We start from the raw sequence: 17,945 nt of genomic DNA on the forward strand, positions 1-17,945 counted from the left end.
TAGAGTTGCTGCTGGTATTGATGGCAGGCGGTGTTGTTTTCATGTTGTTTTGTGCTTGAACAACTAAATGTAATGTAAATGTAAGCTTACATGTGTTGAAATTCTGTGCATACACCCCATTACTATTAGAATGAAAGAACTTGTGTGTTTGTGTTTGTGTGTGTGTGTGTGAGTGCGAGAGATTTATATGGCTATTTCTTCTTCTAGACACCTTGTTGTTAAATGGGCAATAGACAGTATAATGCACAGGGCAGTGAGCAAATGATAGGAAAATGCTGTTTATTAAAGGCACTGCTAGTTTTGCTGATGAATATTATAAAGTAAGTGAGGTAGAAAAGCTTGGTTTGGTGTTTTGCACTCTTCATGTTAAACAGCTGCAAATGAACAATGTTAATATCCACAAAGGTCATTAGCCTGATAGGAAAAGTCATGGAGTCTAAATCAAATGTTGTTTGTTAGTGTTGTGCTGAATGAAGGCAAATGTCAATCTGAAATGTTCTTTTGTCTTTGTTTGCTTGCAGTGTTGGCCATTTGTGTGCTTCCTCCTCTTCATCATTATAACAATGGTAAGTATGGCCTGGTGTTTATTGTGTGAAATATCCCAAAAAAAACAGAATTGTGCAAACATGAGCAGATCTGATTGTGTCAGTTCATCATCATGATCAGCAGTAGTGTTTGTAGGAGCAGTGCAGTGAGCGTGTTATTCAGCTGGGTGGCACTGTTGTGTGGGTCTTTTACAGGCAATTCACAACTGCTGCAGGAGGACTGAGCTGGTGTGCTGGAATCTGAGTTGCTGTCGCTGTGCTGAAGGATAAAGTTGTGTGTGAGGGCAGAGAAGCGGTCTGGACCATAGGGCACTTCTACATTCTGAATGACAGTCTTGAATCCTGGAGCCATCACCTGCAAAATACAGCCTTTGTTAGATCTTCGTGTATGTGCCCCCGATACTTACTTACTTACTTACTTACTTACTTACTTACTTACTTACTTACTTACTTACTTACTTACTTACTTACTTACTTACTTACTTACTTACTTACTTACTTACTTACTTACTTACTTACTTACTTACTTACTTACTTACTTACTTACTTACTTACTTACTTACTTACTTACTTACTTACTTACTTACTTACTTACTTACTTACTTACTTACTTACTTACTTACTTACTTACTTACTTACTTACTTACTTACTTACTTACTTACTTACTTACTTACTTACTTACTTACTTACTTACTTACTTACTTACTTACTTACTTACTTACTTACTTACTTACTTACTTACTTACTTACTTACTTACTTACTTACTTACTTACTTACTTACTTACTTACTTACTTACTTACTTACTTACTTACTTACTTACTTACTTACTTACTTACTTACTTACTTACTTACTTACTTACTTACTTACTTACTTACTTACTTACTTACTTACTTACTTACTTACTTACTTACTTACTTACTTACTTACTTACTTACTTACTTACTTACTTACTTACTTACTTACTTACTTACTTACTTACTTACTTACTTACTTACTTACTTACTTACTTACTTACTTACTTACTTACTTACTTACTTACTTACTTACTTACTTACTTACTTACTTACTTACTTACTTACTTACTTACTTACTTACTTACTTACTTACTTACTTACTTACTTACTTACTTACTTACTTACTTACTTACTTACTTACTTACTTACTTACTTACTTACTTACTTACTTACTTACTTACTTACTTACTTACTTACTTACTTACTTACTTACTTACTTACTTACTTACTTACTTACTTACTTACTTACTTACTTACTTACTTACTTACTTACTTACTTACTTACTTACTTACTTACTTACTTACTTACTTACTTACTTACTTACTTACTTACTTACTTACTTACTTACTTACTTACTTACTTACTTACTTACTTACTTACTTACTTACTTACTTACTTACTTACTTACTTACTTACTTACTTACTTACTTACTTACTTACTTACTTACTTACTTACTTACTTACTTACTTACTTACTTTTTAAAATACCCATTCAATAAAGACACAAAAACAACTTTCAAACTTTGTATTTCTTGAAACATGAATACAAGTCTTACTTTCAACATGTACTTTCCAGGCAACAACAATCTGAAATACTCTCCATTGACATCACTTTGAAAGGCACAAAGGTTGTTTCTTCCCAGCACTTCCACTACAGCATGAGGAATTATCTGGCCCGAAGAATCCATCACCACACCTTTCAGTCCTGCACAGAAAAGAACAAACATCATCAGCAAGCAATGTCTTACCAGAAAAACATTCCATCACATGCTTTCCACAACACTAACATCAAGTCATAAGGATTCAGCCCTGTAAAAGTCATTGAACAGGATTTACATAAACAAAACTACACATTCACAGGCTATTTAACTGTACAATTTAACAAAAAAAAAAAATTAAGTTACAATTCAAGGCTTCTGCTGTTAGAGACAAGCACAAAAGCAATAACATACAATTAAACATTTATTCTATTAAACTTAAGTACAGGTGTCCAAACAGTCATTAAACAAATCAACTACATTCAAGTCAAGATTACACATTAAGCACATGGTAGGGCCTTCTCAATTTCTTTATTAAGCCCATTTACATGCACAAAAAGGGTCAATCAACAATACATTTCCTTCATTCACAACAGGATACTGCAGACAGAGACCAATGGGGAGGTGACAAATCAGAAAAAAAACAAAAAAATCTTGGCCACAAGGGAAGGGGGCAGGGGTTGGACTGATGGAAAAAACAAATTCACTAAAAAATAATTTACACATTTCTTCAACTAAATAGGCCACATGGATGGGGGGGAACTGATGGTGACTGGGATGGAAGACATTAATACTACAAAAAAAAAAAAAAAAAACACAAAAAATACAATTGGCCACAGGAGATTAGGGAAATGACAGTGTGGGACACAATTACATCTCACAAAACAATTTCTAAATAAACAGCTATCACATTACAAACAAATCAAACGGACCACTGGGGACTGAGGGAGTACGGAACAAATTTATTAAAATGCATCAATTGCCCATATGGGGGGGGACTGATGGTGACTGGGGTGGATGGGGTAAAAAAAAAAAAAAAAAATTTACAAAAACATTACAATTAAAAAAATACAATTGTCCGTAGAAGATTGAGGCAATGACAGGGTGGCCAACTATTAAATACCTTAGAAGGGGGAAAATTTTGTTTTTAAGTTACATTTGTGGGTAGATAAAACATTGCAGAGTACACTAAAATAAAACCTCTTGAACACATAAATTGCCCACATGGATGGGGGACTTATGTTCAGTTAGGACAGGTGACAAAAATACAATACCAACTAAAACAAATACAACTAATTTATTGGCCACATGGGATTGGGGGAAATGACAGGGTGAGCACAATTAAATCCATTACAAAATAAAAAAATAAAAATAAATACAATAAAAAAAAAAATACTAAATAACACACATTATACAAAACACAATTCTTAAAAACATGGAACAAAATGTCACATACATGGGGTACTTATGCTGAGCAGGGCGATAAACAAATACATTACTAAAATTGGCCACAGGCAAAATTGTCAAATACAACAGCAAAAAAATAAAAAAATTAAAAATAAACTTTTAAATCAACTATTTCAATTCCCAATTACAAACTGGCCACAGTGGGACATGGTGCGCAGGGGGGGTGGGGAGGAATACAAATATTAAAAAAAAAATAATAATAATAAATAATAATAATAATAATAATAATAATAATAAAAAAAAAAATTTAAATTAATTAAAAAAAAAAAAAAAAAAAACACACAACAATCAGCCACAGCCAAATGAGGGACTGATGAGGGGGGATAAAACAAAAACACTTAAACAAAACACTTTTTGGGAATGGCCCACAACAAAAACTGGACATTAGTAAACCCTTCAAGACAAAAGCAGTCAGTGGTGTGTTTGCGTATACCGTACCTAGATGGACTTGCTGCATGTAGGCCAACAATGCAGCTCTGTTGGCCTCCCATAGTGCAGGAAGCTGCTCCTCTGGAGGAAACTTGCAGCATGAGATCTCCAGGGTCAGCTCTAAACACTGAGCCCACACATAGTTGTAGTCCTGCATTCCTCCTGAAACCACAAACGACTTTAAATGCTCACATTCTTGCTTTGTCAATGTATTGCTGTGTCATCCAAGTAAATGTTTCAACATTGAGTAATAGACTTTTCAAAAGCACTTTGTAACGTTACACTTAATGTGAAGTTAACATGTAGTTGTACACACGCACTTACCCTGCAGAGGATACCACTGATAGCCGTTGGTGATGCCGCTGCTGAAGCTCTGCAGGTCACTGCAGTGGTTTCCTCTGTACATCTCCGTGTGGTTGTAGGAGTACGTCTTCGCCAGGTGGACAAACACATCATCATCAGGGCTCACGCTCCTGTAACCCTGCTGCTCGCTTCCTGAAAGCACAAACCGTCCTGTTAATCCTCACATTCACAGCATCTAGGACTTGACTATTGTGAGAGTTATTCAAGACTACACAGAAACTAAAGGGATGCGGTGCAGTAACTGACCTCCGTTGCTGTTGTCGTATGGATAGCTGGCCACCAGTGCTCCTCCGTGCAGATTAGCAGATAGCACAAACGTCTCGCTCTTCAGCCACTCCATCACCGCTCGCACCTCAGACTCCCTCTTCTGCTCGTTACCCTCCTCAAAAGCGTCTGGAAAATTGCGGTTCAGGTCCACTCCATTCTTATTGTACCTGCAGTGCAGAGAAACAAAGTCACACCATTAAACCTTTACTTCATTTACAGCAATACCACAACAATTTACCACACATCCTTACACCCCGCACCATTATTCATGCAAACTATACACATCTGGCTAATTACTTCACTTTAAAGTCCCTTCATCTATCATCAATAATTAAAAATACCCAACAACCCTTTAGCAAGCTACACATTTCACAACCTATTGCTGGCCAGTTTTCACACAACTAACCACCTCACACAATGGCCTTTCCACAACAAATGGCAAAAGGTCAAATGCCCAGAGCTATCTGCTAAAACAGTGGCGGTGACGACTGGATTTTTTTTTTTTTTGGGTTTCACTTGCTTCAGAGCGCCGCTTCTAGCCGAGCTGCCAAACCTAACAGGAAGCTCGTAGCAAGGCAGTAACGATCAACCGCAGTGCGTAAAAATACCATCCTCATCATCATCATCATCATTACCAGCGTACACAGCTGCCGTTCTAGCGTGCTTTCGCTCTTGCTCAATCCCTCTCAGTGGTTACCCACCATCATCAAAACCGCATCAGATCTGTTTCCAATTGCGCATCTCAACAGGAGGATTTAGGTGCTCTCTGCCTGACAGATGCTTTGAATACAAGGATGTGGCTTTGAGGGCATTACATCAGGTCTGCTGTCTCCAAATTTAAGTCTAAATCAACTGGACGCATTAAGCTTGCCTGGCACTTTAATTTTTTTTTTAAATGGTGTGCGTGTACGAAGCAAATACACTACATGCCAACTCCATCTCTTTGTTTTCAGTGTTTGCCCTTCAATAATTGGGTTTGCTTTACTCATGATCAGCGATCATATTTCAAGCTCACAATAAATCATACTTTAATGCTGCTCATCTGTAATCATTCAAATGAAATCTTAAGCTGCAGTATGTATGAATGCCTCATCATCTAACAAGCACCTTCTCATCTCCCAGTCACACCTCACCACACACTCCATTTAGTTTCTTTTTCCTATGCATTCCTGTCATTTAGGATTTGACAAACTCACTTACCGGCCTACTGTATAAATGCAGTCTGGTTTGGAGGACTCGAAGCCGTCCGGGTTCATGGAGGGCAGGATATGCACGCGACTGCTGTCCAACAAACGGGTCACCACTGAATCGCTCCCATAATGACTGGTCAGATAATTCACCAGCTGAAGCAGTAACACGCGCCCTACAACCTGCAGAGACAAAAATATTGGATATTACGGATAGCCTACAGTCAAAAAGCACACAAAATTAACATTGCTGTTGGGACACAAAGCACAAAAAAAAAAAAAAAAAAAAAAACCCAAGACACCTGCCTTCTCTTCCTATAGATACCTTTGTGCATTCAGGACATTACCATCTGCCAGAGGACCTTTGTTTACGAATACATTCACTATTCACATCTAAACCATGGACCACTTGCATAAACAAACACGGCAATGGTCTGGTGTACTGACAAACCTCTGCTTATCCTGAGGATCATCCGTTTTCTAGGAAACTACAGCTGAGTGATACCAAGGTTAAAGTGCACTGTCGAGCACATTTGTGACGCCGGGAGACCTGTTATTATATAGCACAAGTTCAGACTGGTGGAGCAGTGGGTTAAACTGGCTGTCCTGGAGTCATTTACTCTGAGTAACAGAGTATGATTACAGTCATCCCAGACAGCTGAAACAGACCACAGCACACTTCATAACAGGCTTTCAGACAACAGCAACAGTCTCACTCGGAAAAAAAAAAAAAAACACAAACATGACAATGCTTAAACAATGGAGCACATTTCCTCACACGATCAAAATACTTCTCACAACAAACATATCCTCCAGCAATCAGACCAAGCCGTAAAGCCTGCCTTCCACATCTCGTTGGCAGATCTCAAAACACCTTCAACCTACTCAACTCACTTTACATTACTAACAAGTACTTTATGTACCGCTAACGCAAACGAGTGTCATTGCTTTCCTTTGTTAAAACATGCATTGATGTGGTCGAAACCTTACTGATGTGGTTTGCCTTTTGTTTACTGCACAGAGTTAATCTACTGTGAAGTACCACAATGACATCCGACAACTGGGTATACCAAATGCTAAACACCCACGTCAAACAGCACACCCTCAACACCCCTGACGCAAAATTGCAAGCCCCTCAGACTGTTACGACTTAACGCAGGCAGGGTCTCTCAGTTGGCATAAAGACAACAAAATCACCTAAACAGTGGCTCGTCAGAACTCCTTTCATAAGACACTTCTAATAGGATCAAACAAAATGCCGATTGTCAAATTAAGAGCCCGCAGAGAACAAAGAGGAACTGTTGGGAAGCTCTCAGCAGGACTCAAAGGTCTGTATATTTACAATCGTGCTTTCATGAGGTGCAGGCACTGGACCGGGTCTGGCCTGGCCTGAGAAGCGTGCGCAGCAATAATTTAAGATGCAAGTAAAACCACAGCTGGGGAAGAGAAAAAAAAAAAAAAAAACCCATGCTCCTATTGACTCCACTGGCCAAATGTCATGCGACTGTTGCACATTTACTAGACTTAACCAACAGCGACAAACATTCTTGGAAAGGTGAAGTAAATCCTTAAGATTAGCTAAATGCGGTTAAGATTATTATTATTATTATTATTATTATTATTATCATCACTCATAGGCACCAAGTAATGCAATTATTTACTAAAAAAAAAAAAAAACGTTAGGACCGATTGCATACAGGACTTTTTTGGTTCTTCAATGCCGCAAAGAAATCCATACTAACCCTGTCTGGGTTTACAATCTGTACTTTCTCTTTAGCCAATGTTTAAAATACACTTTAACATTTAGGTTCACATAAAAGGATTGGGGTTTTGTCTTAAAGGGTCATAAAGAGACAGACTGTCCTAACAGTGCTTCAGCAGTCCATTTGAGGTCTGGCAAGCATCACAGCCCGATGACTCATGGGTGCTAATGGCCTATGGTTGAGGATATTTCACTAATGTTTACAAGTTTACCATCATTTCAAATTCACCTCCCATCCTGAACCGTCAGATGGTTTCCTTCAATTGCAGGATTTGAACAGTGCTCCGCATCCAGACAGGACGCAGTCTAATGAGGTGACGCTGTGGTGCCACAGCTGCTGTCAGACGAACAATGCTTAGACTTGGACTAAAATTAACACCAATTACAGCATTTAATTGAAAATGTCATTTTCAAATGGAAAATTGTTCATTTACACGCACCTACACCTCCGACTATGTCAAATTCACACTATACAACTTGCTATCTTTTCCCACACAGTTACTTACGCAAACGGAGTCTCATCTTTTATCTAGTCTCCTCTCAAAAACAGGAAGTACTGGATTCACAATGCTTCCGAGTGGGTGGAGGGAGGCTGAGGTGAGGGTCACAGTCCACTGCTCCTCACTGGCATCCCTACTGCTTTCTCGGACTGTAATGCTTGTGCACAAAGCCCGTTTCCCATACACCCCTTACCGAAAAGGTCCCTCAACACCACAACTATTTAAAGGAAGCCTCAGTTTCCAAATTCAGCCACATCTAAACACACATTCAAGACGGGGTTCTTTGGACGCGCTTAAGTTTAATTAAAAAAAAAAAAAAAAAAAAAAAAAAAAAAAAAAAAGCCTATGTCCCAGCTACAATGCAAACCAAACTACATTTCTGAAAATGAGAAACAGAGTTACCTCGTTTCCATGGATGTTGCCCACATATTTGAATTCTGGGATGCCCGTTCGGTGTTCTCTAGGATGTTGACCCAGTATCAAGACCCACAGCTCTCTTCCTAGGAAAAACAAAACGTAAATGTTAATCGACTGCAAACAAATCTTTCACATGGTGAATAACTGCATTTGCAACTGAATTAAGTTCTGTGGATCTTCTGCCGGTCACATGACTCAAGTCTTGCCGTTTCCACAGTTAAACAGATAATCAAACAATGTTTTTCCACACTTTGGACAGGCACCTGGCAACCCAATCCCAAGTAATCTCACGTCTAGCTCTTATTCTCTACATGTCAGTCTCGGTCTCCCTCAAGACTACTGAATATGGACTTCTCATTTTCACAGAGCAAGTTAAAACATGTTTGCTTCTGGACTAATTTCCAACACGAGCAATGTTTGGTCGACTCGATGGATTTACTTATCCATTTGTGATGCTTCACATTGGAACTGACCACAGGAATGGAGAAAATTGCTGAAGGAAAAAAAAAATTTAAAAAAATCAATTAACAGCGTTAACTAAAACAATTAAATATCCAATTTATATACACATCACCATTACAAGCCTGCAAACACAACACGTTTGAAATTCATCTTCCACACCAGCCTACCTGGGGGAATTCCAATGCATACCTTTTACAAAGATCAAAGACCGCTAAACTACACACAGGCAAGAAGAGTAGGGGTCTAATTGTGCACATCCAACTAAACCATGATGCGTGTGGTTCATTTTAACCTTCTGTAGCATAGACCTCCATAAACCACCGTTTTGGATTATATTTTAAGTATCTAATTCCACTTTCCATCAAGTATGATGGAAAAATGGAATCAGATACTTTAAATATATTACAATACACAAGCACCGAGACTCGTTAATCATTTTCTCATACAAAGCATCCTAACCATTTTCCTTGCTGAACATGCATTCCAATACCATGACTGTTCACACATACCATCGGTACACCTTTCCACAAGCTTGTTTTGGCATAGCCCTGCTCACACAGCCTCCACATGGAGAAAAAAAAAAAAAAAAAACAATTTGTACATTTACAGCCAAGTAAGTGTCAAAAGTCAGTGGTCTTTTAATATAATACACTTAAACAACTAAAACACAAAGCATTCTTCCACTGAGAACAAAGCCTCATTTTATTGGATGATGACTCAAATGTCAGCATGAAATTTCACCCAATCTACCATCTATTTCTCTTATCCACAAAAAAAAAAAACAAAACAAAAAAAAAAACAAAATTTAAACCCAATACATCGAAATGTTTAAACTGGAACCTCTGCTGAAAATCTGTTTAAATGACCTCCTCTCTCTTCATCCTTTCTAAACTCTGCACCTGCAATAAAGGCCATCTACACTTTCAAGAGCAACACCCAAATCTTATATTTCACTTTAATCAAAAGAATCAACTCCCAGCCCTAGGGTTTTTTTTTTTTTTTTTTCTTAAATTACCCGTTAGGGCCGGATGCATGCCACAATACACAACACAATGTCACTACTTCAGTTTCAACATTACACTGCAGAGTTGACTGCCTTACTACCAGGCAAAAGAAAAAGATCAAGGAAGGAACTGCTATTTCCTACACATCTGAAATGCAATTACTGGTGTTTAGCAAATAAAATGTGCAGAATGATCAATGATTAAAGGATCTCTGTAATCTTCATTAAGCTGAAGCCAAATGGCTTTTGTCTGCTTTGGGGGAAAAAATACATAAAAAAAAAATAAATAAAAACCTACAAGCACTTTAGCTAATTAAGCCCAACTAATCAGGCATATGAAACATATCACATCAGAGTCATAGCTAGCAATCGCCCATGTTCTTGCCCTGGTGGGCAACTAACACTGATTAGGCCAAGAAGGGCAGTCAACAAACAAGGCCGTTCTTCCAGGCTAAGCAGCTGGTGTCCTAGATTACCTCCGGTCAGTTCGGGTCTCATTTCCTGCCCTTAAATAGGTGACATGGTGGGATTAGGACGAGGGTTAGCTTGACGAGGCAAGAGCTCACAATGGCTACACGATCTCCTTCCAGTCTGAAGTGATTGGAGAAACGGCCTTTACGATCAGGAACAAAGGCTCCCAGGAGATGACCAATACGTGCAAGACTGCATTAAAGATCGCTTTCTTGCAGTGTGACTCCATTAGCTAAAGAGGCACCGCAGTGCCCTTGGATTAGCTCTGGACATTACCTGCATTAGCAGAAACAAACTCAAGTGGGGGAAGCAGAGGTTTAACTTTAGGTTTTAATCAACTAAAGTGGGCTCGGGGGTGAGCCTCAGGGCGCACCCCTTGTCTGGAGATGACCAAAATAAGATTTGGTTTGAAGCTTCAAGGACCACCCTTATAGAAAATGAGGTCGAGAGAATGCATACAACTTTATATTAGCATCCAAATCAGATGGTAGGAGAGAGAGGGGGGACAGACTTGGCAGCAGATGTGTACTGCTCAATGATGGTTTTGTGTTGAGCCAAAAGAGCAACCCGATCCGTGGACCGAATTAACTTAAAATGTCACGGACTACCAGCACCTTCGCCAGAGATAAGGCAATGTCTAGTAATCGCCTTGTAATCTTACCTACTAGGTCCATGAGCTAGGTGGCAACAGTTACTAAAACTTAAAGCAAAAAGCAGGTTACTGCAATATTTGGTCAAAAATAGCTTTAATAATTATCTTCTTTAAAACAAATCACAAACTAAAGTCAACATGAAGAGCTCCAAGCTTATCCCGGTCAAACATTTACTTTTACCATTACAACTACTGTCCTGTCTGTCTTCTGAACGTAAACCAAAGTTCAGCTTAATTTGTTAAACCAATCTCTTGGCAAAGGAGCTGCATTGTGCTCCAGTGCGGCCGCTGTTTACAGGCTCGGTTTAATTCCGTCAGATTGACCGTGTGTGGAAAGCTGCAGATCTTTTGCTGCGCTCATTTCCCTTTCAAATAACAAATGGGATGAGCAAACTAGCCTTTCAAACATCCAGACAAAAACAGCCTACTTAAAAACGCTCTTTCAGTATGGCCATATAGGCGTAGAAAGAGACCTCTGAAGCATGGCATTGTAGCTCCCCTGGACGCTTTTGTCTGGGTAATGGAGTAAAACTGGTCTGTCTTTACAAGCACCTGGGGAGAAGCATGGGAAACTAGCGTTACATTCAATTGTTGCTGATTATGTAGACGATATCAACTGCTTAACTACACTTCAGATGTGTTAGTGTAAACTTTAGTCAGACATCAAATATCGTGTCTGAGTCGTCAAGTACACTATCAATACACTTCTAAAATTTGTTTTACGAATCATCATTTATAAATGATGCCTTATAAAGATTGTGTCATTTCAGTATACTGGAACTGAAATCAAACTGCATAAATAGGATCAAGCAGCCCAACTGAAAGGGCTGATGGGATTGATCAACACTTATACAATTTTCATAGGACACTAGTAAAGACCAGTGAGGCATAACACCAGTATTCACACATTAAGCTACATTCTAAACGCATTAACGTTATAGATAATGTGCTAATCATGTTATTTGGAACATTAAGAGATTTAAATTATCAAAACACAACTTAAATACATTTTATAATAATTGGATTTGGACCTTCAAGCTCACCTTTTTAAAACCAAAATAGCAAAACTTGATTACATTTTTTTTTTTTTTTTAAATCAAAGATGTTGTTAAGCACCCGATTGAAACTTAACTCAGAATTAAACCGTGTTCAAATAAACGCAACCTTAAGCAAAAGACAGTCGATTGGCCCATGTATGCGCACCCAGACCTTGACCAACCCACACAACTTGAGCAAACTGCCTTTACAAAACTATTTGCACAACCAAACGCATTAAATGTTCACATTTAAACTGCATACCAAACACCTGCCAAAAACCAGCTTGCCGTTTAAATCGATCGGCGTTTACACATGAATGCAAACTTTCAAATAAACACACCTGCAAGTCAAGCAAACACTCAGGTTGCCGCGTGGGATACTCACACGTCGACCAAGCGTGCAATTTCTTTCATACTATGTTTAGGAAACGTACTAACACTTAAAAACTTACATTTCACAAAATAATGGCGGTTCAACTTGCTCAGCGCACGACGACGCCGCCGCCGCCGCCATCGCTGACCAAAGCCCTTCCGTGCTCCTACACCGGCGTCCCACTGGAACACGCTGCTCGAATTGAATGAATGAATCCTCCGTTTAAATAATACTGTCGCCGCCTACGGGCGCCGGTGTGACCAATAGAACGCGAACGCGGGAAAATTGATTTCCGATTGATAATTATGACGTGTGACTGTGACCAATGGATTTCCGATTGATAATTATCACGTGTGACCAATAGAAAAACGCCACATCGCTCTGTCAGACAAATCTGCAGGTTTGCCTTGAATTCATTATTGTTTATTGTCTCATTATCATGAATGTCTTATTTTAATCCTTGCATATTTGTACATCGCTTCTTTTCTTTTGTTCGGTCAGATTTATGTTTGATTCATAAACAGCACATCGTTCCTAGCTGTTTTATTTACTTTAATTCATTAAATGGGACATTTATATTGATATACATTCAGTTTTATGGGCTATGTGAGCTAAAGATGAGATGTTCCATCAAATTAAATGTACTTAGGCCTGCACAGAATACTTAAATGTGGCCTAGGCCTAAGTGTCTACTTTAAAATGTCAAATAAGCTTTGTGAAAATAAAAGGTCAAATCATGCATGGAAATAATGTTTCTTCATCCAAAGTAACATTAATTTAGTAATTTTTTTTTTTTTTTTCTCCTTCGGCTTAGTCCCTTTATTTATCAGGGGTCGCCGCAGCGGAATGAACCACCTAACAGACACGTTATATTTTATAAAACAAAACACTTATTCTCTGAACTAAACTTATTAAAACACATAAAGGAGGACATGATGTGTTTTATTTTAACTGTCTAAAAATGATAAATAAAAGTAAATCCTAATGCTTTAAAGATGTCAATTGAATTTAAAGATGTAAATAAGGTTTCAATTGAGCGTTTTAAAGGGATAGTTCACCCAAAAATCTACATTTCCTCACCACTTACACACACTCAAGTACTTCTACATTTTTATAAACTAAACACAAAACTAAAGATTTTGATGAAGGTTGAAAAAGCAGCCACTGATACCCATACAGTAGGAACAAAATATACTGTTGCTATGAAAGTCAGAGGCTTTATTACTATATTAGTCAAGATCAAATGATCTACTCTGCAAAAAAAATGCTTTTCTTATTTACAAGCAAAATAATCTGCCAATGGGGTAAGCAAATTAATATTATGCCAAAAGGAAAAACAAGATTATTTTGCTTACCCCATTGGCAGTTTATTTTGCTCGTTTTAAGGAAAAACTTACTTAATATTGCCATATTATTTCTGAAAACAAGACAATATGTTTTGCTTGTCTAGAAAAATCTTCTTGATTTAAGAATTGTTTGATATTTGGACTTGAAAGAAGAAAAAAAAATCTAAATCAGAAAAGCATTTTTTTTTGCAGTGTACTTTTGTGTTACACAGAATGAAAAGAACAAACAACCCCTCAAACAGCTTTGGAACAAGTGAAATATATGAGTAAACAATGACAGAATGTATACTCCTTGTTATAAATACTCCTATGAATAGATAGATAGATGGAAGAATGGATGGATGGATGGATAGATGGATGGATGGATGGATGGATGGATGGATGGATGGATAGATGGATGGATGGACGGACAGACAGACAGACATGTTCATAGATAGACACACAGATGGAAGGACAGACGAACAGATAGACAGATGGATGGATGGATGGACGGACAGACAGACAGACATGTTCATAGATAGACACACAGATGGAAGGACAGACGAACAGATAGACAGATGGATGGATGGATGGATGGATGGATGGATGGATTTACAAACAGACATGTACTGATAGATAGACAGACAAGTAGATAGATCGACAGACAAACAGGTAGGTAGGTAGGTAGGTAGGTAGGTAGGTGGATGGATGGATGGATGGATGGATGGATGGATGGATGGATGGATGGATGGATGGATGGATGGATGGATGGATGGATGGATAGATGGATAGATAGATAGATAGATAGATAGATAGATAGATAGATAGATAGATAGATAGATAGATAGATAGATAGATAGATAGATAGATAGATTGTCTTGCTCAACTGATGTCTTTTGTAAATGACTGTACAAATGTGCAGAAACAAATAGCGCACAATCAAAATGCCTTATTAAACATTTATTGTTTGACCCATACCTGTAATTGTAAGGAACAAATTAAGGTGTTGTTCTTCACTTTAAAAGGCAGAAGCTGTACAAAACCTCAATCGATATTCATTCTGAAAAAGCTAGTCAATGATGCGGATATTGTCCTGTCTAAAAAATATGATCCAGATATTTTACTTTCTAAAAAATGACAATAATATTTCTAAAAAACACATGGCAACTTTTTCATTTTTATTTCATACCAACAAACACAAAATAAATAAATAAAAGGACAATTCTGAGCAATTCTGATTTAATAAACAAACCCACAATCACTGTCTGACACCCACAAACACAAGCTGGACGCTCAAAAATCCAAGTATAGATGCATCAGAAATCAACAGGCCCATTAAATTAGATGACAATCACACAGATAAATATAGAAAGCTCTCCAAGATCTTCTTCATCCTCCGCTCCAGAAGCGCTGGCTCAGTTCTCTGCTGTATCTGGCTTACATACCAATGCTGTTTTGCAGACTCATAAAAATATTTGTTGCACAATAAGCTCTCTGATAGAAGGCCAGCCATTCGTTTTAAACCTGTTGCCAGCATCTGTCACCATATGCCTGCCATCACACCCATGCACGCTGTGTGCTCTTTCACATAGGGAGAACAGGAGAACTCAGTGGAGATGCATGCAGGGAATACTCTCAGTGTATCTCATTTACCTTCAACAGACTGGCCGATGCTGTGGAGGTGTGTGATGTGAGGATACATCTTGTTGACGTCTTTCAGGTACTGCTCCATTTGGACGGTGTTGTGATAGCGAAACTCCAGAGCGTCCGTGGAGGAGCAAAACAACAGGCAGAACATGAAGACCAACATCCTGGGAGTGACACAATGGAGAAAACCTGATACACACACACACAGGTGACAGTAAAGTCACGAGCCCTTATCATCTTTCAGTTTCAATTGTGTCAGAGATAAAAGTGAGTATTACAGAAACTTTTAATAGATTTTAATGTAACAAATATATAGTGACAAGCTGCAGGGCATCAGCTCACTCGCTGTAGGAAAGTATTTGATGGCACTCTAATGCCCAAATTAAATATTGCAATGTAATTAACAATTATTTATGGTACATTTAAATGCCCTGGTAAAGTGAATCTGAGCATCATACTGTTAATCTTTCATTTGTTTTATTGCTTGCCTAGCACTAGCAGACAAAATCATTTTATTTTTAAAATAGATGGCAATTACATAACTTGTACAATCTATCTCACTGTCTATTCATCTAACAAAAAGTATGCATCTATTTGTCAAAAATATGCACCATCTATAGTTTCAATACCAATGTTTTAAAAAAATGCAGATATCATAATAATGCGACTGTATAGTACTCCATTTACTACTAATAATCTAATCTAATAATATAATATAATATAATATAAAATAATACAATACAATATAATATAATATAAAATAATACAATATAATACAATATAATATAATATAACATGGCATATCCAGTTTACAGCATTAAAAAAAATACACCCACTTTGAAAATAAATATTTCTATCTCTAGACAATATATGTTGGTGCATCTAAAAAACAAAAGTGTGGTCAGCTAAAATCTTTACTAATTTAAGTTTAATAATTTGTTTTTCAATTCAAACAAGGTATTGTAAAAATAAATAATACTATATATTACCGTTTTTTGGTTAGCTTGTCAGTTTTATATAGGGATTGTTTTTTTTTTGAGTGTGTGTTTTTTTTCCTATTCTTTTTAAAATATTGTGTAATAGCAATTAATTTTCCACTGCATTTTCCATAATATTTTTATTTTCTGGAGAAAGTCTTTTTTTTAATTGGGCTAGAATAAAAGCAGTTCTTTATGTTTTACATAACATTTTAAGGTCAATAATATTACCCCCCTATTTTTTATTGTCTACAGAACAAACCATAATTATACAACAATTTGCCTAATTACCCTAACTTGCCTAATTAACCTAGTAAAGTCTTTAAACTGCCATTTAAAGTGATAATCAGTATCTTGAAAAATATATCTACTAAAATAGTATTTACTGTCATCATAGCAAAGATAAAATAAATCAGTTATTACAAATAAAAAATATTATTTTAAAAAATGTCTTTAAATGTCTCAATTACAAATTCTTAACTATTATTAAAACTGTTATGTTTAAAAATGTCTTTACATTTTTTTTTTCTCTCTGTTCAACAGAAATTGGGGGGAAAAATATATATAAACACAAACAAATAATGGAACATACATGCATACAAATGCTGTGTGGCAGTGTTTATTGCCAAAACAAAATCATACTGTATCTTCAACATCAGCAGTATACTAATATTCTTTAAACGATATTATATAACAGGTTTTGTCTGTTTTTTTTTTTTTTGTTTGTTTTTGTTTTGACTTTTGGAATAGGATACTGTCCATAATTTCTTCAAGAAAAAAAAATTAAATATACTGCGTTAGTGTGTATGTATGTATATATACGAATATATATAAAGTAAATATATATTCGAACATATTATGGTACAATATGAATCAAATAATTTAAAAAACACATATTGTGCTTTCTATACACGATAAAAAAGTACAGCAACAAACTGCAGGTAGGCTATTCATTAACAAAACTTTACACGTCGCGCTTAATATTAATGAGTAAATGAGATCAGCTTTACCTCTGGCGTTTTTCTCCGCTTGTTCTCCGACAGTTTGACAGCTTCTCTCGTCTGTTTGCTTACTCCGCTGTCATTATAACAGCTCATATGGGAATACGGTTCTTAGGTCGTCGTCCTGCCCGTGTCATTGATAAAATGACGGTGTCTTCCATTGCGCAGTGACTTCTACTGACTGTAGGCTCGTCTGAGTGTGTGTGTGTTTGTGTGCATGTGCGTGTTGCAGCTGTAGTGAGGCGGAGCGCGCACATGCGCGCACACACACACACACACACACACACTATGACACTTGAGCAAAGTTGGTGTGTTTGTCAAAGACGCTCAGCGATGTTGACTACGTCGAAATACAGGCTGATTATAACTTTATATAGCTTTATATTCCGTTTATTAAAGATTATAGCTTTAATAAACGGAATAGGTAATATAACTTTGTAAAGAACAATTTGCATATTAAAATTCGCTACCCAGAACCGAAATATAATGCAATTTGCATATTC

At 37.1% G+C, this 17,945-nt stretch overlaps 1 protein-coding gene across 3 annotated transcripts; it reads right to left on the reverse strand.

Annotated features, from left to right (window-relative positions):
- Positions 1-262: 262 nt before the first annotated feature.
- On the reverse strand, positions 263-17,637 carry cpm (carboxypeptidase M). Of its 3 annotated transcripts, none has more exons than XM_073946015.1 (9): positions 17,452-17,637; positions 15,471-15,628; positions 8,480-8,577; positions 5,829-5,998; positions 4,608-4,795; positions 4,323-4,493; positions 4,008-4,160; positions 2,121-2,269; positions 263-900 (listed from the first exon to the last, which is right to left on the reverse strand). In XM_073946015.1, the coding sequence occupies exons 2-9, from the start codon at positions 15,625-15,627 to the stop codon at positions 646-648; spliced, it is 1,341 nt and encodes a 446-aa protein (XP_073802116.1). In that variant the 5' UTR covers position 15,628; positions 17,452-17,637; the 3' UTR covers positions 263-645.
- Positions 17,638-17,945: the final 308 nt, after the last annotated feature.

This window comes from Danio rerio, chromosome 4 (genome assembly GCF_049306965.1).
Source record: "Danio rerio strain Tuebingen ecotype United States chromosome 4, GRCz12tu, whole genome shotgun sequence".
Lineage (NCBI taxonomy): Eukaryota > Metazoa > Chordata > Actinopteri > Cypriniformes > Danionidae > Danio > Danio rerio.

What these genes read in the sequence shown, in the direction of transcription:
- cpm (XM_073946015.1), bottom strand. Translation starts at nt 15,627, where the DNA reads ATGTTGGTCTTCATGTTCTGCCTGTTGTTTTGCTCCTCCACGGACGCT. An exon ending in TGCATTTATACAGTAGGCCG is followed by an intron (nt 4,796 to 5,828) that starts GTAAGTGAGTTT and finishes TCTGCACTGCAG; the next exon opens with GTACAATAAGAATGGAGTGG. An exon ending in ATACGACAACAGCAACGGAG is followed by an intron (nt 4,494 to 4,607) that starts GTCAGTTACTGC and finishes TTGTGCTTTCAG; the next exon opens with GAAGCGAGCAGCAGGGTTAC.